General features: G+C 38.1%; 2 protein-coding genes across 7 annotated transcripts; both read right to left on the bottom strand.

The window, feature by feature from the left end:
* Window positions 1–6,829: 6,829 nt before the first annotated feature.
* LOC113300070 lies at window positions 6,830–13,291 on the bottom strand. 5 transcript variants are annotated; one of them, XM_026549226.1, is made up of 15 exons: window positions 12,774–13,291; window positions 12,515–12,650; window positions 12,251–12,387; window positions 11,863–12,064; window positions 11,540–11,778; window positions 11,314–11,425; window positions 11,063–11,207; window positions 10,713–10,855; window positions 10,407–10,570; window positions 10,154–10,293; window positions 9,985–10,066; window positions 9,842–9,897; window positions 9,286–9,497; window positions 8,843–9,151; window positions 6,830–8,149 (listed from the first exon to the last, which is right to left on the bottom strand). In XM_026549226.1, the coding sequence occupies exons 5-15, from the start codon at window positions 11,708–11,710 to the stop codon at window positions 7,299–7,301; spliced, it is 2,385 nt and encodes a 794-aa protein (XP_026405011.1). In that variant the 5' UTR covers window positions 11,711–11,778; window positions 11,863–12,064; window positions 12,251–12,387; window positions 12,515–12,650; window positions 12,774–13,291; the 3' UTR covers window positions 6,830–7,298. The 5 variants fall into 5 exon arrangements, with proteins under 5 accessions (XP_026405011.1, XP_026405012.1, XP_026405009.1 ...); XM_026549227.1 differs by lacking the exon at window positions 9,985–10,066 and having other exon boundaries at window positions 9,842–9,910; XM_026549224.1 differs by having other exon boundaries at window positions 6,831–8,149; window positions 9,985–10,293; window positions 11,540–11,789; window positions 12,774–13,290.
* A 372-nt stretch (window positions 13,292–13,663) lies between these two features.
* Window positions 13,664–17,573, bottom strand: LOC113300069 (isocitrate dehydrogenase [NADP]-like). 2 transcript variants are annotated; one of them, XM_026549220.1, is made up of 15 exons: window positions 17,225–17,573; window positions 17,096–17,139; window positions 16,896–17,005; window positions 16,639–16,676; window positions 16,372–16,449; window positions 16,153–16,206; window positions 15,951–16,052; window positions 15,768–15,856; window positions 15,582–15,685; window positions 15,425–15,505; window positions 15,226–15,341; window positions 14,631–14,665; window positions 14,401–14,543; window positions 14,149–14,271; window positions 13,664–13,986 (listed from the first exon to the last, which is right to left on the bottom strand). In XM_026549220.1, the coding sequence occupies exons 1-15, from the start codon at window positions 17,463–17,465 to the stop codon at window positions 13,893–13,895; spliced, it is 1,452 nt and encodes a 483-aa protein (XP_026405005.1). In that variant the 5' UTR covers window positions 17,466–17,573; the 3' UTR covers window positions 13,664–13,892. The 2 variants fall into 2 exon arrangements, with proteins under 2 accessions (XP_026405005.1, XP_026405006.1); XM_026549221.1 differs by having other exon boundaries at window positions 15,425–15,493; window positions 17,225–17,571.
* Window positions 17,574–19,615: the final 2,042 nt, after the last annotated feature.

Below are 19,615 nucleotides of genomic sequence, written 5' to 3'. Positions count from 1 at the left end.
AAGCCACTCAATTTGTCAGGCAAAGAGGAGTGGCTAAGATTGATTTGCGACAGAAATCCCATGTCGCAAAGGAATTGAAGACCTCACGTCGTTCCTACTTCGGGCGCGCGTTTCGAGACGACCAACCATGGTCGGTCTTGGACGATCAGCCAGGCGTTCAGTCGGCAGGCCAGTGTACACGTCCGTACCTTACTGTCCCGTGAAGATGCGATCTAAGCCACTCAATTTGTCCGGCAAAGTTGAGTGGTCGAGATCGATTTGCAGTTGAAAACGCGAGGCTATGCCTAGTTTGGGCGCACGAATCGAGACGATCAACCATAGTTGGTCTTGACCGATTAGTCATGTATGTAGGAGGGCCCACGGTGATTGTATTGACATACTCTGGGCCCTTTGAATCTACATCCACACCCTCTATCTATACCTGTGAAGATAGATGGTTGAAACTGATTTGCGACACATGTGATGTGCTGCAAACCCTAATTAGGGTTTCACGTCCACGCTGCTTTGGCTGGACGAATTAGCAAGCCACGCTTCTCCTTTGGGGAGGCCGACCATGTGGGGCCCATGTTGGGCCGATGGTGAACGCGCCAATACCTTCCTGGTGGTTATGGGTCTGATCTAAGCCATCCAATCATGCCGGTGAAATTGGATGGTCGTGATCAATTTGGGACCTTTAGTGGAATTTCCTGCGACCCTCAATTCTTCACCCTGACACAACTTCGGACAATCGTATATTGCAATATGGTCAGGTTCAGGAAGAGTCGGTCATGCAGGTAGGAAGAAGGTCCGCCGATGTACACCACGGCGCTTGTTCGACCGGCTTTGGGCTGATCCACGCCGTCCAACCACGCCGGTGAAGTTGGACGGATGTGATGAACTTGAGACTGCCATAGGGGGCCTTTGTTTGTACGATTCCTCCAAGCTGCTCCATACCAGTCTGGACATCCAACTTCAGGCTGGTGTTCGGTGGTAGTTTGGGAGGCATGGTAGGTATTCGACCGACCAGGGCATAAGTAGGCCTGCTGGTGGTCATTAATGTAGTAGCCTGCTCCTGCTAAGGATCATCTAGGCTGGTTAAATCGTGTGGCCGACTTGTGTGGTCGTGATTGTTTCTGAGAATGATATGGACAGTCCAGATTCAAATATGTTTAATCGGGCTACTATAACACACCGAGAGATGTAGCATGTACGGGTATTTCGTGTATGCTTCATTATTAACACTTGGAGGTTCGTGTTACTCTGCTGAGAGCAACACACAGTCGTCATGTCGCACTAATAATGTGAGTTCTACAGGAAATACAAGGCTAAGCATGCATTAATAATGCTATAAATTCACAGGGTACATGGGATTGTTGCCACATGCTCCATTCTAGGTAAATTAGCAAAGTGAAGAAGTATTCATCATTTTATTAGTGGCTTTATCCTTTGCAGGATGTCAGCGCATAAATTTGGTTTCACAATTTTAGCCCTGAACTAAAATTCACCATCAACAAAGCCGTATGTACAAGGACTTATGTTGCTTGCAATTTTGGTGGTTTAGTTGGATGGCACGAAATATGCTCACTTACGAGAACCAAAAGGTTAGCTGGATTTTCTTTCAGAAAAAGGTATTCAATCAAATTCACGAGTACTCAAGGCTTTTGAAGAGCTACATGCATAACTCTTTGCATCATTTGTGAGTCTTAATTTTTTTTTCTAGAGTCTCTCATAGAAAGGTAAAGAATTCTGACCTTATTGGAATATATATGGAGAGTACCAGCTCCAAATGTATTGTTACTATGTTGCAATGGAGCTTCACGTGGGAATCCAGGGGTGAGTGGTGCTGGAGTGGTTGCTCATGATGCGGATGCTACAGTTCCTGGAGCAATGTGTATTGGGCTAGGTGTTACAACAAATTATTTGGAGGAACTGTTTGGTATTATTGTTGGTCTGAAATGGGATGTAAAATGAGGAATGAACCATGTTATTATCATAACTGATTCGTTGGGAGCAGTTCAGGCTTATTCTACTTCAGTTGATTCTTTACCCTGGTTTATCCGGCATAGGTGGGTAGTTGTGAGAAGCCTCTACTCATCCATTCATTTTGAGCACACTTATCGTGAAGCTAATTTTATGGCGGATGCTATGGCAAACAGATGATGCCTATCAGATAATGGAGACGGTCTAAGTTATGATGATCGTCCGCATTTTACCAATTCTGTTGAATATTTGTAAATTATTATATATTTAAATATTTTGTAAGATTTTGGGGATTTTTATCCTCTTTTCTTACATTCTTGCTTACATTTTGGATTTACTAAAAAAATGCACATGCATCGCATCCCCGGACAATAGATGCGTGCTTAGTGATGCCATAACATGAGTGTATCTGTTCCAACTAGGATATTGAGTTTTTTATTCATCCTTAAACCATGGATGCAGTATTGTTCATGCATCCAAAACTACATGATTGTAAATTTTTCTTTTGCACAGATCATGGATGAAGTGTTCTTGCTTCCAAATAACATGAGCATATTTTTACATGATCCCAGAGATATATTAGTTGGGAATCTTTTTTACATCCCCAAATCATGGACGCACGATGTTGAGAATCTCATACATGGAAATTTCTACACCACCACTGTTGGGTTATGTTTACTAACTCAAAGCACCACCATATGGCGTGGAATTGAACCTCCCAAGGCTCTACGCACTTGATTCTCTTAGCTGATGTCCTTTACAGCCTAAGATTTGCTCCATCGGAAGTAAAGCCTTTTGATACCAATCTTCCTCTAACATATAAGCCTATTTGATTTCCGTTTTGATCAAAGATCAAGGTGTGGAAATCTGTTTGAAATAGACAAAGCTAGCAAACCTCACAAATCTGGAACTTACGACTCCCGAAGAGAAGCCTAGATTCTTAACCACCTCTCAAGAACAATCTTCGAAAGATCAACTAAGATCACTTTTCAGATATCTATCTTGAGGAACCACAAAGTATAAGACGAAGAGAACTTTGCGGTTTCTATCTATCTTTCCTGAAAGAGATTACGAGAACCTCGATAACATAAAAGCAAGAGCAGGATACACGAACAATCAAGGTAAAGATAGTCGGACCTAGCTTCATGAATCCCTAAAGAGAAGTCTTTTAGTCGTATACTTAATTATGTTTCTCAGATAAAACCTAGGTCAATAGAGGATGACTCTAGAATCAACTAGTACACAAAGTGTCAGGGATTGATTTTCCCAGTTGACAGAGTATCTCTATTTATAGATTTTCCAATACCAGGGTTTGCTCAGAATTCAAGATATGATAACTTGAGAATCAAGAAAATTCTATTCTTGAAAAATGCAGTAGAAGAATATACACTTAGGTCCGGTTACGGGACCATGTATAATGAACGTTCGGTTTGGCAAGTTATCCAAAGAACTAGAAGCAATTTGATATTCATTCAAACACTTAAGAGTTAACCATGATGCAAACACATAAGTGTTTAAGTGATCAATGAAGTCTTAAAAGTGTTTAAGAGAGTTTTAGTAATGCTAAACATATTATGAAAATAAGTCTTTGAGCATATACTAAAATATAAACTGGGACAGTTGGTACAACGGTTCGCCAACCGCATGGCTTGTTCACGAGTCAGGGTGCAATGGTTCGTGAACCGGATTCTCCAACCCTACAAGACTACCGAACTCAGTTGACAACGGTTCGTCAACCGAGTTCGCCAACTGCTAGTCTATTATACCAACTTTGAAAATTCAGTTCACCATGGTTTGTCAACCGTGTTTGTGAACTGTACCCAACTGAACTTGCGGTTTGCGAACTGGTTCTCCAACCTTCTTGTATTTTTATAACTCAGATATCTATGGTTTCCAAACTGATTTTCCAACCTACCCTGATTAGAAATATCTGAAGTTCAATATTTCCCTCTTATGATGTTTGAAACATTCCCAAGTGATAAAATCATTTGCATGGGATATTTTCAATTAATACACAAATTAATTCATAGAACTAATATTGCTAAGGACCGTTGAACATCTTTGCTTAGAATCATATTTCGAGATTTTTCACAAGACAAACTTGACTCGAAAATTCTTCTTTGTAAATCTACTGACGTCATACGACATAGTCTCAATAGATAGAATGGTAAGATAGTGAGTAAAATAGAATGATTCAATCTTTACATACCTGATACATAAGTTCTCCAAATGTCTTCGTTGATCTTCAGTCTTCAAGGGTGATGTCTAATACTCAACTACAAATTCTAACCTAGTCCGAGACTTCACTTAGTAGACTAGAAATCAATATGTAGTTTTGATCACTTAGCATTGACAACAAGCTTGAGATAGCAAAACTTGTGGGTTCAACCGAGCAATGCTCTAACATGAACCAACCTATCAAACTGGTCAGGAGGATGGCTGAAAGCCTTGTTTTTAAACCTACCAATGAATAAAGGAATGCCGAGATATTTTTCATTAAGTACAATTTTTCTAACATTGAGAAATCTTATTAACGAGATGCCAATGTCTGGATGTACTTTTTTGCTAAAGAAACATCCACACTTGTCAAAATTGATAACTTAGCCAGAACAAGCACTAAAGTCGTTGATTAAAGCCATTAAATTGATTGCTTCAGCATGAGTAATTTTTGAAGAGTAATCAATCATTATCAAATGGCATGTGTGATATGCTAGGTGCTTCATTGGTGTCTTTGATGCCATGAATCAAGTGGCAGGACTCAGTGTGTAAAAGATATCTCGAAAAGGACTCCATGACTATTATGAATAGATATGCAGATAATGAATCACCTCGCCTTAGACCCCTTGAAGGTTTATAAGATTTGCAGGGTGATCCATTAAGCAAAATAGATATATTTGTTGTACTGACGCATTTGAAAATTAGATCACACCAACCACTAAGAAAGCTAAACTTTTTAAGGATATCATTAAGAATGTATATTCGATTTTGTCAAAAGATTTTGACATATCAAATTTGAGACTCATTACCCCACATTTATCGTTTATCCTTTTCATTGAATGAACAAGCTCATGCGCAATCACTACATTATCCTGGATATGTCTATTAGGAACAAAAGTAGCTTGATAAGGTGAGATCATTTTTCCTAGCTAAAGTTTCCTTCTATTCATAATGATTTTCGATATTATCTTCTAACTAGTGTTACAAAGTGATATAGGTCTAAAATCAGATGGAGTTGAAGGATTGCAAATATCTAAAGTGATGGATTAACTAAGAGGAATGATCCATTGAATTGGTTATTCTCACCTTATCTCATAATTCTGGCACTAATTCTTTTATAACACCCAAATGACAATGAATTTGAAGCTAACTTTTTGGAGGTATTTTCTGCTTACAAAGCTCTACATTCCTTTCAAAAATGAGCAGGAGACATGTATTCCCACCATCCGCCACTTTAAAAATAAGTTGTTCAAAATTAACGCCAAAAACTAAAAATTGGTAGATGGTGAGTTTGGTATCTTAGAATTCACTAAGTCTTGGTAGGAATGTAAAGTTTTATAATAGGAACATAACACCAGAAAATTAGCTTTAAATCCATTTTGGTCTGAGTGTTGTTAAAAAATTGATGCCAAAATTATGATTTAGTGTGAGAATAACCATGTTCATGGAAGACTTTATATATAATCGGATAAGAATTTTGTAAGTAGATTGATTCATACTGGATTTTACATGGATTATCTTCCATCGAAGTTCTCTTCAACAAGCAAAGAAAATGAGACCTTAAACACAAAGAAGGAGATGGAATCCTTAGAGCTTCTCCAATGGAATGTGTGTGAGGATAAATATCTAAATCCACATAGGATACACGTCAAGTTTCTCTAAAACCCTTCTCCAACCCTAACTTCTTAAAGAATCCTGTTATGGGGGCTTTGAAATCCATTAGAGGGGCTGTTATAATAGGACAAAATCGGTTATTAGATGGTAATGTCAAAAGTCCCTTATCAAATTTTTTCAATAATGACTAATCAACCCTTATATAGTTACGGTTGAAAATTTAGTTTGACGAGTCCAACAGTAAAACATTACGGTTGTTTTTAACGACCGGCTTCTGAAAACCAAAAAGCCAACTGTAACTCACCGAAGCCAATAGTAACTCATGTTTTTGGTTTTTCGAAACCAACCGTAACTCACTAAAACCAATTGTAACGAGTTACAGTTGGCTTCTGAAAACCAAAAAGCCAACCGTATCTGGTTCTAAAATCGATTTTTTTCGAACTTGATTGAGAAAAAAAAAACTTCGATCTCATTTGCAATATATTGATTTTGGGTCGTTGATTAGAATTAGAGATTTTGGGTTTGTTTTTCTTTTTTAGGTTTGATTGATGGAAGGGTTATTGATGATGATTGATTTTGAATTGTCGTTTATAATGATTGATTTTGGGGGTTATTGTTGAATTGTTGTTGATGATGATTGATTTTGGGTTGTTGTTGATGATTAGAATTAAAGAGTTTTTTTTTTTTTTTGGTTTAATTGATGAAAGGGTAACTTAGACATATATTACAGTTTTAGGACACCCCCTAACCAACTAACTAGACATTAGGATCATGGTGAAGTCCCTCTACTGGTTTCTTCTTAAATGAATGTGGAGTGACATGGCTTAATTTTGGGAAGACACTTCCTATCATAGTCATTTTATGTTAGTGAAATAAGTTTATAAAATAAAAATAGAATGATTGTTAACCAATTATTAAATGACACTTAAAAAACAAAAGATTAAAATTGATTTGGGTTGGAGATTAATTTTTCTAGTTCACAATATTTAGGAATTTATATTTATATAAGGGAATTTTTACCAAAAAAAAATCGAGACAATGTTGACACATGAAATAAGCACATCAACCATCGGAGAAACTCTTAACACAGTTTAAAAGAAGGAGATGGTACCATCTGCTTCTCCGATAAATTTCCGCAATTAAAAAGCTGCCGACTGTCTTTGTAGGCATGGACCATACGCGGTGACTAAGGAGATTACTGCCAAAATAGTGTCCCTCAGGATTTTTCCACTCATCCGTTGACAAAATTCTCATTTAAACAGCAAATGTAACTCAACAGTCAGCAAAATGTTGCCCCAGCACGAATAACGTGCGCACTGAATTCAGGTCCAATTGAGGTATTCAATAATTTATTGATGAAATCATGAGAACCATCTTTCATTAAGTTATGACTGTTACACCGCCAAATCATCCGAACTTCTGACAAGATACTTCTATCAGGTAAAAGTTAAAGGCCTACTGTGGCTTGACAAAGTGTATTACTAAAACACTTGTGAACTGATAAAAGTTCACCTGGACGAGAAAATGTCCTCCAAATCTCTGTACATTGTTTTTGATCTTGATTTGAAGTCTGCCGAAGAAGCTAGAGACGAACTTCCACTTCTTTTGCCGCTCCAAAAAAATCGACTAGTCGAAGGATCTTTTGATGTCCCACTGCCATCTTTGCTGAAGCTAGATTTTGCGAGTTCTGATAGTCGTTTAAGCCATGGCTTGTCTGCAGAACCTCCCGAGCTTTTCCTACTCCCCGAGCTTCTATTCTGATCAGTAGAAGAAACAGGGTCCCCTGTTTCACCATTCTGGAGCTGAACTTCAAGTTTCTTAAGCAAGTCTCTAGGGATGAAAATCACCAGTAACCCAAACAGTGTGGTTTTCAAGCCTGACACAAATCTTTTGTCACCGGACCCTAATCGATATATCTGTTTGTATAACGCATGCCATTCACTAATGATTTGAGAAGTAAATCCAATAAGAAACAGGAGTATCATGAAGATTCCAATTCTTGTCTCGCAGCCAAAAGAAAATTCCCTCTGTATAAGAATCAGACATGTAGCAAAAATACCCACTTCGCACAAAACTGAGATGATCTCTACTAACTGAACCCTTTTCTTTATAAAAGGCTTTTTCAGAACAAGGAAGAAAAGCTGAAATGAAGTAATGCATAGTAAAACTAAAGTTGGAGTGCTTGAAGTGTTATTGGCTGAATATAACCCTGCCACAATCCCGATAGCTACCCGCTTCACAGATTCCAGCAAAGTGTAGTAAATCCTAAGAATTCCAAATAATTTTTGAATCAAGGGTGCCTCGGCATCTTCATTTTCGTCATCAGAAGCGATAATGCGGTCACCACGGATGTGGCTACCTCTAGGGCTGCACATGGGCGGGTATGGGCGGGTATAAGCTAAAACCAACCTCGCACCCACAGACTGCGGGTTTTTTTTTTCATAACCAACTCCGCACCCACAAACAGCGGGCGGGTATGGGTTTAAACGGGTTTAAACCCGCTTTATATTCAAGTATTTAGAGTAACTTCTATTCTCCTTGATTAAGTGAGAAAAAAAACCAAAACCCCCAAAATATTCATATCTAGGAAGTTCACAGATGAAGATTAAGTGTTGAATCTGTTGATTTTTCGATTGTTGTCGATTTTCTGGTGAAGATTCGAAGTTGTTGTTGTCGATTTCTGGTGAAGATTTCTGGTAATTGTCATTCGTAGGTGAAGAAGAAGAACTGAGGAGGAAGAAGAGGAGAGGCCGAACAGAGAGAAGAGTGTAGAAAGTGAACGAGGGTTATCAGTTATCCTATCTACTAGTATTAGGGTTTCATAATGGACGATTAGGATTAGTTTTATCTAATGGTATATAATCTGCGGGTTTTTTGGACGGGTATGGGCGGGTATTAGCTTAAACCAACCTCGCACCCACAGACAACGGGTTTTTTTTTTTCATAACCAACCCCGCACCCACAACGGGCGGGTATGGATTAAAACCCCACGGATTTAGCGGGTACGGGTGGGTTTGGGTATTGTGGGTGGGTCTTGTGCAGCCCTAGCTACCTCCAACAAACTGGGAAAGCATGTACTTAGGTGGTCCTCTAAGATCTTCAAACAAGGGGCCTAACATCGTTAAATAGACGGAATTAGATTGGTTTTTCCATGTCCATTGCCCTCTTTTACCAGGACCCAAAGTCACCCTTATGATTTCTTGATACCAATGAAATTTCTGACCTTCTTGATGAACTTCCTTGTACTGAAGTAACTTACCCATTGTTATCCCGACTGAAAGAAACAACAGTAAAACCACAAGTAGAAAACATAGAACTCCCAACAATAAGATACCAACTATCTCTTGCCAAGTTTCTCCTCCTTCAATAAACAAAAGAGTAAGAGAGAGAGAGGAAATAAGAATATTAGCAGCAACAAACCATGGTAAATAAGGCAATATGTACATGCTATGTGATTTCTATAAACGAGTCAGGATAAGAGTCCTGTAGGAATACCTTTAATAAGAAACACCGAGGCTTGACAGATACAGGGCAATGCAAGAATTGTCAGGAAAATCTGAAATCTTGGCAGTACAAGAGCTCCACTATACTTTTTTTCTTCGGAATTCCTCTTCCACTTCAAAAGAATGAGTATTAGACCATGGAGTAGCAACAAGCTGCCACCAAATACTGCTAACCAGAACATGTTTCGCTCAAACTCCCTCCACCTACAGAACAAGGCGCCTTCAATTTTCATATTTCTAGTTACATTGAAACGAAACATGTATTTATCTGGGTTACTTTTCTTGTTCTGGTAAAGTAAAGTAGACAGCTACAGATTGCATGCAATAATGTTTTTGCCAATTTCAGTTTTGAAAAATTCACTTTCTTTTATTAAATACCAAAATAGCAGGCTATGTTAGCCTCGCCTAGCGCCTAGGCGCCCAGAAAAAAAAAATTAAAAAAATTTGCTCGCACTTTTGCGCCTTGGACGTTTTTTTGTCTAGGCGCTCCTTGCACGACTCGTGCGCCTAGGGCGCCTTTCACAACATAGATAGCAGGGACTACATACCCATTTGAGTCATTCAAATCCGTGATATATTCAGCTTCAGGTTTCAAATTCTGGCTCTGCATGTTTAAACTGCATTATATATATAAAGATGTAATTACAGGAAAAGAATGAGAAAGAATGGAAATCTAGAAACAGTTTCTTACAACAAAAAAGGATGTGTATTCCATCGGAGTAAGTGGCAAGCCAGCTATGGAGGGAGCTATGTCCAATTTCGCTTCTCCTGATCTGGGGTTAGCGAATAATCTTGGTTCATATGTTGTTGAGAATTCTGAATGTGGCATGGAACGAGGGCTTGAATCTACCATGACTGACCTCACATATTCACCTTCCCATGGAAGACTAAGATAAGGAATACTCCACTGTAAACCCCTCGTAAATTCATAGTATTCAACAGGCAGTGTCACAGCTAACCATCTTGAGAGTGCAAAAACCTGAATATGACATGCAGTTCTCTGTGCCAAACAAAAAAAAAAAATGGAATGATAAACAAACATTTATCGACTGAAACTACATTGCCAAGTAATAAAGACTCGGATAATCTCTTGATGAAGTTCAGTTATATTACGAAAAGAATCCTAGCAGGATCAGCCAAAGAAGATGATCTTGAGGATCTTTTGATAGAATGAAGACTAGCAGTTGCAACAGTTAATAGCCCCGCAGCTAAAGATGTCAGAGCGAAAACAGCAGTTGCAAAGGCTGAAACCATATATGATACTAAAGGAACGGCATCTGTTAAAGTTTGATCAGAAAACATGCATTAGGAAATGGTGCAACATTCGATAGGTGGAAAGATAGGTGAGGAAATGAAGATTATTTCAGCACTAGCCTCCTTCACAAAATAACGTTACTGAAGAAAGGGAAACATCCTTACAGTGCCTCACGTATAGCATGTTCGATGCTAGATTACTGTTCCCAGCAACATCTCTGGTTGTATTTTCAAGAACACAGATGGATACAAGATTTTCATCTGCATGTATATCCACAGAATATACACTCTGACTTATTGCGCGAAAGCTGGAGACATAAAAAGAGGGTATTAAAAAGAGAGGGAACGATTAACAACATTACCCCTACAGAAAATCACTTATTATCATGAACCTTCATACTTTCAGAGGTGTGAAAAATTTCTTTTTCGAGTAAGATCCAAATACAACAGCACAGGTCCTTTTCCTCATCGAGAACACTAACTAACTCAAGGAAAAAATAAAATTAGTAACTTGCCTCTGAAAATGTCCCCCTGATATAGTTAATGATGATGAGTTGAAGTAAAATACGGGGTCGGAGAACTGTATCAGAAAAGGCACAGTATCTTCTTTTGTTCTCATATTAGATGTCGTACTCAGTTTCACAGAAGGCCTTCGCGAGTCTGGCATTTCAAACACATCCACATTCAGAGGAAGATAAGATGGGTTCGTAACTTACAGAATTTTTTTTCACATCTTTGTATGCTTGATTGGAGAAACTGGAGTTACCGTAAAGGAAAGTGACTGGGCTGATTGGAGAAACTGGAGTTCCTTGCCTGCTTATTATAGAGCTTGATTCAACGCTTATAGTGACAACGGCAACGTCTGGAACGTCTTTTACCTGAAATCAAAAATTCCAAGTTGCTTCTTAAAAGAAGAATAAGTGTATGAAATATAATGCGGGTCAGTAGAAAATAAACATCCCGCAAGAAAGAAAAGAAAAAGGTTAACTCACCAGGAAAATAAACCTACGATTCCCACGGCTTTTCCCATAGAGAGGATGTAGCAAACCCTGGTTTGTGTGAATAAACCTTTGAATTTCTTTTGTTGAGTTGAGAACAGGTTCTGAGAAGTACAAATACACATGAAGGCTCTTGTAATTGTTAGTTGCCTGAACTGTTCGCATTTCATTGTTGAGCTAAAGTTGCATTTCTGGGATATGAATTATCATGTTTGAAAGCACACTCCTTCTATCTGAAGAAGCACTAAAAGCACCAGAATTCAGAAAATATACACAATGATGGCAAGAGAAGTACCAGGCGATATAACAAAACTCACCAAAATGGACAAGAAAACTTGAATTTTTAGTCCTTGTAAAACTATTTCCAGCGCTATCCGTACAGAAATTCTTATCCATTACTAACACGACCCTTCCATACTGAACACTAGTTGATAAGCTCACTAGCAGCGAAAATTTGAGATCTGGTTCTTGGATTTTGAGCGATGATGGTATAACTTGGCCTGGACCATATACAAGAAGCTGCGAAGATGTACAGTAGTGTTTTTATCAGCAGTTTCAATGTTTTCTATCAACTAAAACCAAGCTAATACACAAAAGTGCCGATTCTTTCCGGAACTGAGCAATACACAAAGATTAAGATGAGTATGAAAATAGTTTTACTTCCAATTAGCAACTTAACTCGTTTTTTCTTTGACAAGCACTCACATTACAAGAATTGACAGATGCGCACCCAAAACCACCTCCAAGGGTACATGGTTCAGTGAAAAATATATCTACAGCAACATTCGGCGCATATGTAAAGGGTGATGCAGCTGTTACATATGCAGTAGGGTGAACTGAATCTGCATAGCAAAAGCATATATAAGAGAAACTAAACCCAGTTAGAAAATTGCTAGACATCCAAATGAACATTCAAGTATCTTCAGTAAGTAGTAAGTTTTAATGGAGAATAGAAGAGCAAGTCTTAACCAATGGTCCAATTATAGGTAGCACAGCGCACTCCATGATACCCATTGATACAGACCTCAAACATATGATCTCCATCTTGTAAACCCACATATGAAACTTGTTTAGTTTCACAGTTTGATGAATTTAGATGATCCAACTGCAAACAAGATGTTAAGGAAACCAAAACTCAAACAAAAGTGAATGTAAAATTAAGGAATTGCAAATACCGAAGTGTCAAGTAAGAACAGAAACAAAGGTATGAAGAAGCAAACTTCTAAACCTTGCATTTCATGGTACAATTTCTGCAAACATCTTTACCCTCTAAAACTTCAAACACAAATTTAGCATTGTTTCGTCTTGAGGTAGACAAAGGAGTCTTTACAAGGTTAACAGAGACATTTGAAGCAGCAAAACACTGGGTTCTTAAACAAGCTAGTGTGAGAAACAAATGAAGAACCCATGCCAATTTGATCAAACCCATTTCAGAAAACTCAAAAGAGTATTGGATTCAAAAGACATGAAATTACAGGTTTTTGCTTAAATGAATGAATTAAGAATGAAAAAACAGAGAAAAGTAAAGGTGGGGTACATAATGTACATGTTGGCGGGGTTTTACAATTATCTACGAGCGTTTTCAGAGGAATAAATTCATGGCTTTTGTTTCGAGGGAATTGTATCTATGTGGTTTGATGTTAATTTAAGTCTCTCGTTTGGAAGAACTGGTTTGGTGGCTGCAAATGAAGAATCTGTTCCGGATATGGCACAAGAGACTATCAGTGCATCACAGTCTCTTATTATTCAATTTGTTGATAAGAGAGATGGAGTAATTTTTCTTTTTGCCAAGAGAGTGAGACGCCACGTGAACCCATTGTTTGAATTGAATCTCCCTTCACTGATGTATACCCGTTTGTTTTCTTCTGAGCCTGTATTCAATTAGTCTCCAGCCCGGTAACCATCAGTAAAGTCATATTTTCCTCTCATAGCTAACTGGCTTTCCACTAAAAAAATTTTGAGGTTTTTTCCTAAATGTACCAAACAGCATTTAAAAGATTGAAGAAGTATACTTGGATCTCCTTGAATTCCAACATTGTATCACTTAAATTCCAGCAACTGCCGCATCTGTTCGTGTTCTTATAACTTGCAAGTTTTATAAACTATCAACATGACAAGTAAGTAAACACAATCCTATTAAAACCGGCATAAGCGGATGATTGTTTTTTCATTCTGCCATTGTTTTTGTTCTGTTTGACAAAATCGGTACTACATTGTACAAGTTTCAGGCTGATAATTGCTCTGAAGAAAATATTAAACCACCTGCTGATAAACACTCGGTTACATAATTCACCCTGCCAATAGTAATTTTATTTAACCTTACCAACTAAAGATACTTTAAATGTACTCACAAAAGTACTGGGGCCCTAAGCTTCACGTCAAGATTCTCTGCAACGGCATCAATGAATTCTTCGGTGTTCAAGTATAGGTCTCTTGCTACCCTGTTTTATACCACAAGCACCGTACCATAATCAGAACAAAAGCAAAGTCGTACGCTTTTATAGGCTAGTTAGTAAGTAAAAAGTGTACAGATTAATTTGCACAAGAAAAAGAAATGTCGAAAGGATGTAATATAACGAAGTCTGGGGTTGGGTGATACTGACTTGGGTCCATGAGACAGAAGGGCAAGATCCTTCGTCATTTTCCCTGTTTCAACTGTTTCGATGCATGCTGCCTCTAACTTCGAGACAAAATCCAATAACTTCTCATGATGATCCAGTTTGGCCCTGCAGAAAATTAATTGGTGGTAATAAGCTCAGAGCAAAACATAAAAAATTAATTCATATGTGACAAATAACATCATGCACCAAGCACAACTTAGTATGGTGTGAAAGATAAACATCAAAAAAAAGTACCTATGTTCAAGACCCCTTGTCCATGCAAATATGGATGCAATGCTGTTTGTACTAGTTTCTTGTCCCTTCTGGTGTAACCGAAAATGCCGAGTCACAGTCCCATGAGCAGCCTCAGCTTCTAATGTCTTTCCATCGGAGGATAACTGCAGATGGCAGATACACCACCACCATAAGATTTAAATTCTTTTTCTATTAAAGAAATAAATGAAAGAATATGTAGCGGTACTAACCAATACAGAACTCATCAAGCCAAGAGAACCAAATCCTGCATCCATCAAGAAACAGTTAGGGTCGTGCAGTTAGAGATGCTCTACAAGGTTCTCTGGGGAACTTGTCTTGTATCCGTAGTGGCCACGGAGAGTAGAACAGGTGTTCGAGAAGATACTTTGACTATCAGTATGTCTGCAAGACCTATGCCTAGATGGGTAAGATGTGAAGTTTGAAAGACTAATATCCTGTTGTGTTCTGTTATGGTGTGTTGTGGATACGAAGCCTCTAAACCTTAGGAAAACAATAAAGAAACATTTGTTGTAAAAGCAGTAAAGTCGTATTTGATAATTTTCCAATTCAACTATAATTAAAACCTATAGCAGAAAGCTCTTTTGAATGGGATAAAACGGCAGCACCTTCTAAAAGAAAAGGAAAAAGAAAACGGTTTGCACTTGTTATATCGACCGCTGTATAAACTTGAAAGTAGTTACAAAGCACTCCATAGCTTTAACCCCAAAACACTATCTAAGTGATGTTTACAGCCTATCAAAGAGGTATAGTCAACAAAATCTTCACTGGAACAAATAGTCAAGTGGTAATAGCACAAAGCAGTACCTTGAGCGAGGAAATCACTCTGGACATCTCCATCATAATTTTTGCAAGCCCACACATATCCACCTTCGCTTTTTAGTGCATATGCCACCATGTCATCAATTAGACGATGCTCATACCTGAAACTCAGATTTTTCATCAGCTACTATTAGAGGATAAGTATAATGGAGTTGTGCATCGGAGATGTTAGATGTGTCCTAACCATATGGAATTCTCTTCAAACTTTTCCTTCCAGTTAGTTTCATATACCTCCTGGAAGATATCCTTAAACCTGAAATTTCTCCTATGAAGATTGCATTAGCTTCACGTATTGTGAAATAATAACTGCTAAAAAATTAATGTAGATCATCAAAAGGTACCTTCCATCGTATCTCTTTAGGATAGTGTTTTTGGTGCTCAAGTAGAGAGGCCATTTCTTTGTAAGCGCCATTGCCATTGACGACTCAGCAAAAGCTCGAATTGACTGAAAAATGTTAAACAGCTGTCAATAGATACAGACAAGGGTCCACAAATCGCCTCTCTGGAGAAACTCTAATGAAACAAACCTCGTCAACGTTGTACATTGCCAGAGCAATCCCAGGGCCCTTGAAATCATACACATTAAGCTCTTGCGGACTGCTCCCATCTTCTGGGGCTGAAGATGATTAACAAAGATAGACTATTACTTACCTGACCATTAAAAAGTGTTTTAGATTGGGGATATTACAAATATTTCCTTATCATCTTACCGAAGACCATTTTAAGCTTTCCTGGTCCTTTAACCACCAAATCAGTCGCACGATACTGGTCTCCAAAGGCATGCCTACCAATGCAAATGGCTTTTTTCCAACCTGTGATAACCTTAATAGTAAGTATAAAAACCAAATACTCAGTACTTCAAATCTCTAACATCACAAAAAAAAAAAAAAAAAAAAAAAAAAAAAGCATTACCAGCGACAATCCTAGGGATATTCTGGCACATGATGGGTTCACGAAAAACAGTTCCTGAGGAAACAAAAAAAGAACAGAATTAATCTATATGGACAGAAGGATCATCAAAGATGCGAGGAAAGGAATAAGATAATACAGTCAAACACATGCACCCCAACCAGATTAGTACAATCAGAAATATGTTGAAAGTAACCGTCTTAGATGGCAAAATATACACACCATTCAAAATGTTCCGTATCGTCCCATTGGGGCTTCTCCACATAGCTTTCAGGCCAAACTCTTTGACTCTAGCTTCATCTATTTGATGTCAAATGAGAAAATCAAAACAAAAACCACCTTAATGGTTACCAAATTAAAATAAACACCACGTGTCAGTATCTCACTACATCACAACCAATGCAGTAACATTTTCCGCATGTCGAAGCCGTTGTGGTACAATCTACAATCAGAAAAAAGATGAGGTCTAGATATATTTATATATCTCACCGGGAGTAATTGTTGCACATTTGACAGCTACATTGTACCTGCACCAATTCAACAAGTTCTTCAACTAGAACAAAAGTATAATTTCATCTAAAAGATTTTAACAAACGTCTATCAACAAAGTTCCAAGATGTAGCAGAACTTTTCCTAGTTGTTAGATAAAAGTTTGAGATAAACCATTTTATTCACGATCAACTAAAGAACTCAACATCTCTAATAAATTAAACTGTGTATACACAAACTTTCAAGAAAGGATTTACTTGAGAGTAGCTTCGGCACTTTCAACTGTAACATTATCATCAGTAGCATCACGATTCAGTATACCTAGATCATAGTACTTGATATCCAAATCCAAGTAAGGAAGTATAAGCTGCAAAAATAACATCAACCCAAAAAAACTAAATTAAGAAAAACCCTATAAGACAATCATAAAAGATTTCAAACTCAATTAAAGGCTAACCTTATCTTTGATCATCTTCCAAATTACTCTAGTCATTTCATCACCTACATACAAACATCAAACCACAGAAATTAGTGTTCCCGATATGATGATTTCAAAATTAGGGTTTTGAAGAGGGTTTTCTCTTACCGTCCATTTCAACGATAGGATTCTGAACCTTGATTCTATCCACAGCGGAAGCAGAAACGAAACACCGAATAGATGATTTGCGGAAACAATCTTGGGTTTTATTTTGGTTTCTGAAGAAAACTCCATTGAATGGTGATGAATTCGGGAATCTTTTGGTTGAGAAACTAGGGTTTTTTAAGCTTGGGGAAGAAGAGGTTGAAAGAGTTGCGCCAGCCATGGCGCGCAGACGAAGACTCAACATTTACAGTACTGGCGAGAGTGAGATATTGCGTTTTTCTAACACTTGCGGCTCGGTTAAGGCTGGTTCCTCTGGGCATAGGAAAGGAGCGGATCTGTCACTTTTCTTTTTGCCTGAGTTAATAAAATTTATTAAAAGCAAATTAATTACAAGAAAAGGCTATCAATAAATTCCTCCCATAACAACACAAAATGCAAAGGGTTGTTATGAGCTCTGCTCAGTAAGCATGATGTAAGCGTTCTTTCTTGTGAATGTTTTGATTTTTTCTTCTGATGCAATTTCTAGCTGTCAAAACAATTCAATCTCCTCCCAATTCAATACTCTATTACTTTATATTTGTGGATTTGTAAGTTATTTCATCAAGATTGTTTTCAAAATTTGCACTTCCAAGACAATATTCATCACTACTGAAATCAACAAGAAGAAGAACATCTTTCTTTACCTTCAAGATCAACAAACAAGTAAAATTCAAAGTTTTTACATTACTGATACCATAACAAAAAAAGAACAGGAAAACAAGAACGCATATCATCATTTCTTACAACCCATAGAAAGGCTTGAGGTTCACAACCATCAAACTAAGCAAAATACCTTCAAACTTGTCAACCACAACCACCACATCACCAGTACAAATAACACCACTACTTATCAACATCAAAATACTAGCAGAACAAAAAACAAAGTCGACCGTCAAGAGAAGAAGCAAAAGAAGTTCAACATTACCATCATCCATATCAACAGAAAGAAGGAGAAGAGCAAGTACCGAGAAAGCCATCTTGTTAAAAACTTGTTACTCATCTTCAAAATTAGTCCAAACTCTGAAGATCTGGCTGTTCTCAGTACCCCAGAAGGGACTCCTAACAGTCCTCTCCATCGTAGCTCCAATTCTCCTCCTTTGAATATTGATCACTATACTCAATGCCTGTTGATGCAGGAGATACTGGACTGTGATCTGAAGATGAACTCTCATCATTGTCGCTTCCTTCACTCTCATCACTCTCATCCTCCAGAATCTCTTCATCAGCACTTGTCTCCCCCTCTTGCATGGTTCTGGCAAAGATTGCTGGATGGGCTCTCTCATCATCAAATCTCCTATGCAGCTTCCTGTCAAGATATGCCTCCATTCTTTTTCGATCAGCAACAGTATCTGAGTCATCATCACTAGTGTTCATCTCCCCTATTGGGTACTCAAATCCATTCTCTGACTCTTCATCGGAATCGCTATATGTTGCACTTCCGACACCCTTTGGCCTCTTTGCTCTTGCTGATCTCTCCTCCTCTTTTCGATCTTCTCTCTCAAAGTGCTTTACCTTCCAAACCTTAAATAAAGCATCAAGTCTCTCTTCCTCTCGACTCTGTCGAGCCATCTCTTGTGTTGCTTGTTCTTCAGCCTCTCGCCTCTGTTGAATCCTTATCATTGCACGTCTATCCAATTCCTCCAACAATTATCTTCTCAACCTATCTATCTCCTGATCTTGCAGAGCTAAAAGAAATATTTTTGGCTTGTTCATATCCTGACATTGTTGAAGATGTATCGGCGGGGTGAGAATTCTGGTTGTTTTCAGGGAGGTTTTGATTTCCATTACTCGCCATTCTCCAGATATCTTTTTCTTCTCCTATTTTTTTCTTTTTCTTGGTATAATCTCTCTGATCATCTGATAAAACCATTTTATAGCCTCTTAATTAATACCATTCATAGCTATTTATGTCGTTTGGTTAAGAGTCATGTCCCTAGACCATGCACGCCGGTTCGATACCCCATACACGGTACTCAAATCATCATGACGCTTTGAAAATTAACCCACAAAATCAATTTCCTCTAACCTTTCAGTTCTGGCTTAACTGCATCTCTTTGTCTACTCCGCCTCATTTCACCAAACACAACTCTATATCCACCTCTAGCCTACATGGTTCCACCATTATGAATGAAATTGGTAAGCCACCATGCCTTGTATTTTTTCTTTGGGTTTTAATATTTGAATATGATTTTATGCAGGTTCGGATACTGCAGCACCTGTTAGGAGGCACCATTAGTGTTTGGGGCAGGTCGGGTAGTTACATGAAGTCTCGCAATACCAACCATCTCATCATAAATTCCCAAAACCCTACACCCAAAAATAACCATCTCGTCTACCAAGTAACCTCATCTCATC

This window comes from Papaver somniferum, chromosome 7 (genome assembly GCF_003573695.1).
Source record: "Papaver somniferum cultivar HN1 chromosome 7, ASM357369v1, whole genome shotgun sequence".
In the NCBI taxonomy this organism is placed as follows: domain Eukaryota; kingdom Viridiplantae; phylum Streptophyta; class Magnoliopsida; order Ranunculales; family Papaveraceae; genus Papaver; species Papaver somniferum.
Note: the sequence above shows the minus strand (reverse complement) of the source record. Positions and strands in the feature narration are given on the sequence as shown.

Bases quoted from the DNA above. Each gene is read 5' to 3' on its own strand.
- LOC113300070 (XM_026549224.1), bottom strand. From the start codon at position 11,710: ATGCGAACAGTTCAGGCAACTAACAATTACAAGAGCCTTCATGTGTAT. The intron at 11,208-11,313 runs GTAACTCCAGTT...TTGAAATGCCAG, and splicing joins CCCAGTCACTTTCCTTTACG to ACTCGCGAAGGCCTTCTGTG. The intron at 9,898-9,984 runs GTAAGAAACTGT...TTAAACATGCAG, and splicing joins AATACACATCCTTTTTTGTT to AGCCAGAATTTGAAACCTGA.
- LOC113300069 (XM_026549220.1), bottom strand. From the start codon at position 17,465: ATGTTGAGTCTTCGTCTGCGCGCCATGGCTGGCGCAACTCTTTCAACC. The intron at 17,006-17,095 runs GTTAGCCTTTAA...TTATTTTTGCAG, and splicing joins GGAAGATGATCAAAGATAAG to CTTATACTTCCTTACTTGGA. The intron at 16,677-16,895 runs GTAAATCCTTTC...GAATTGGTGCAG, and splicing joins AGTGCCGAAGCTACTCTCAA to GTACAATGTAGCTGTCAAAT.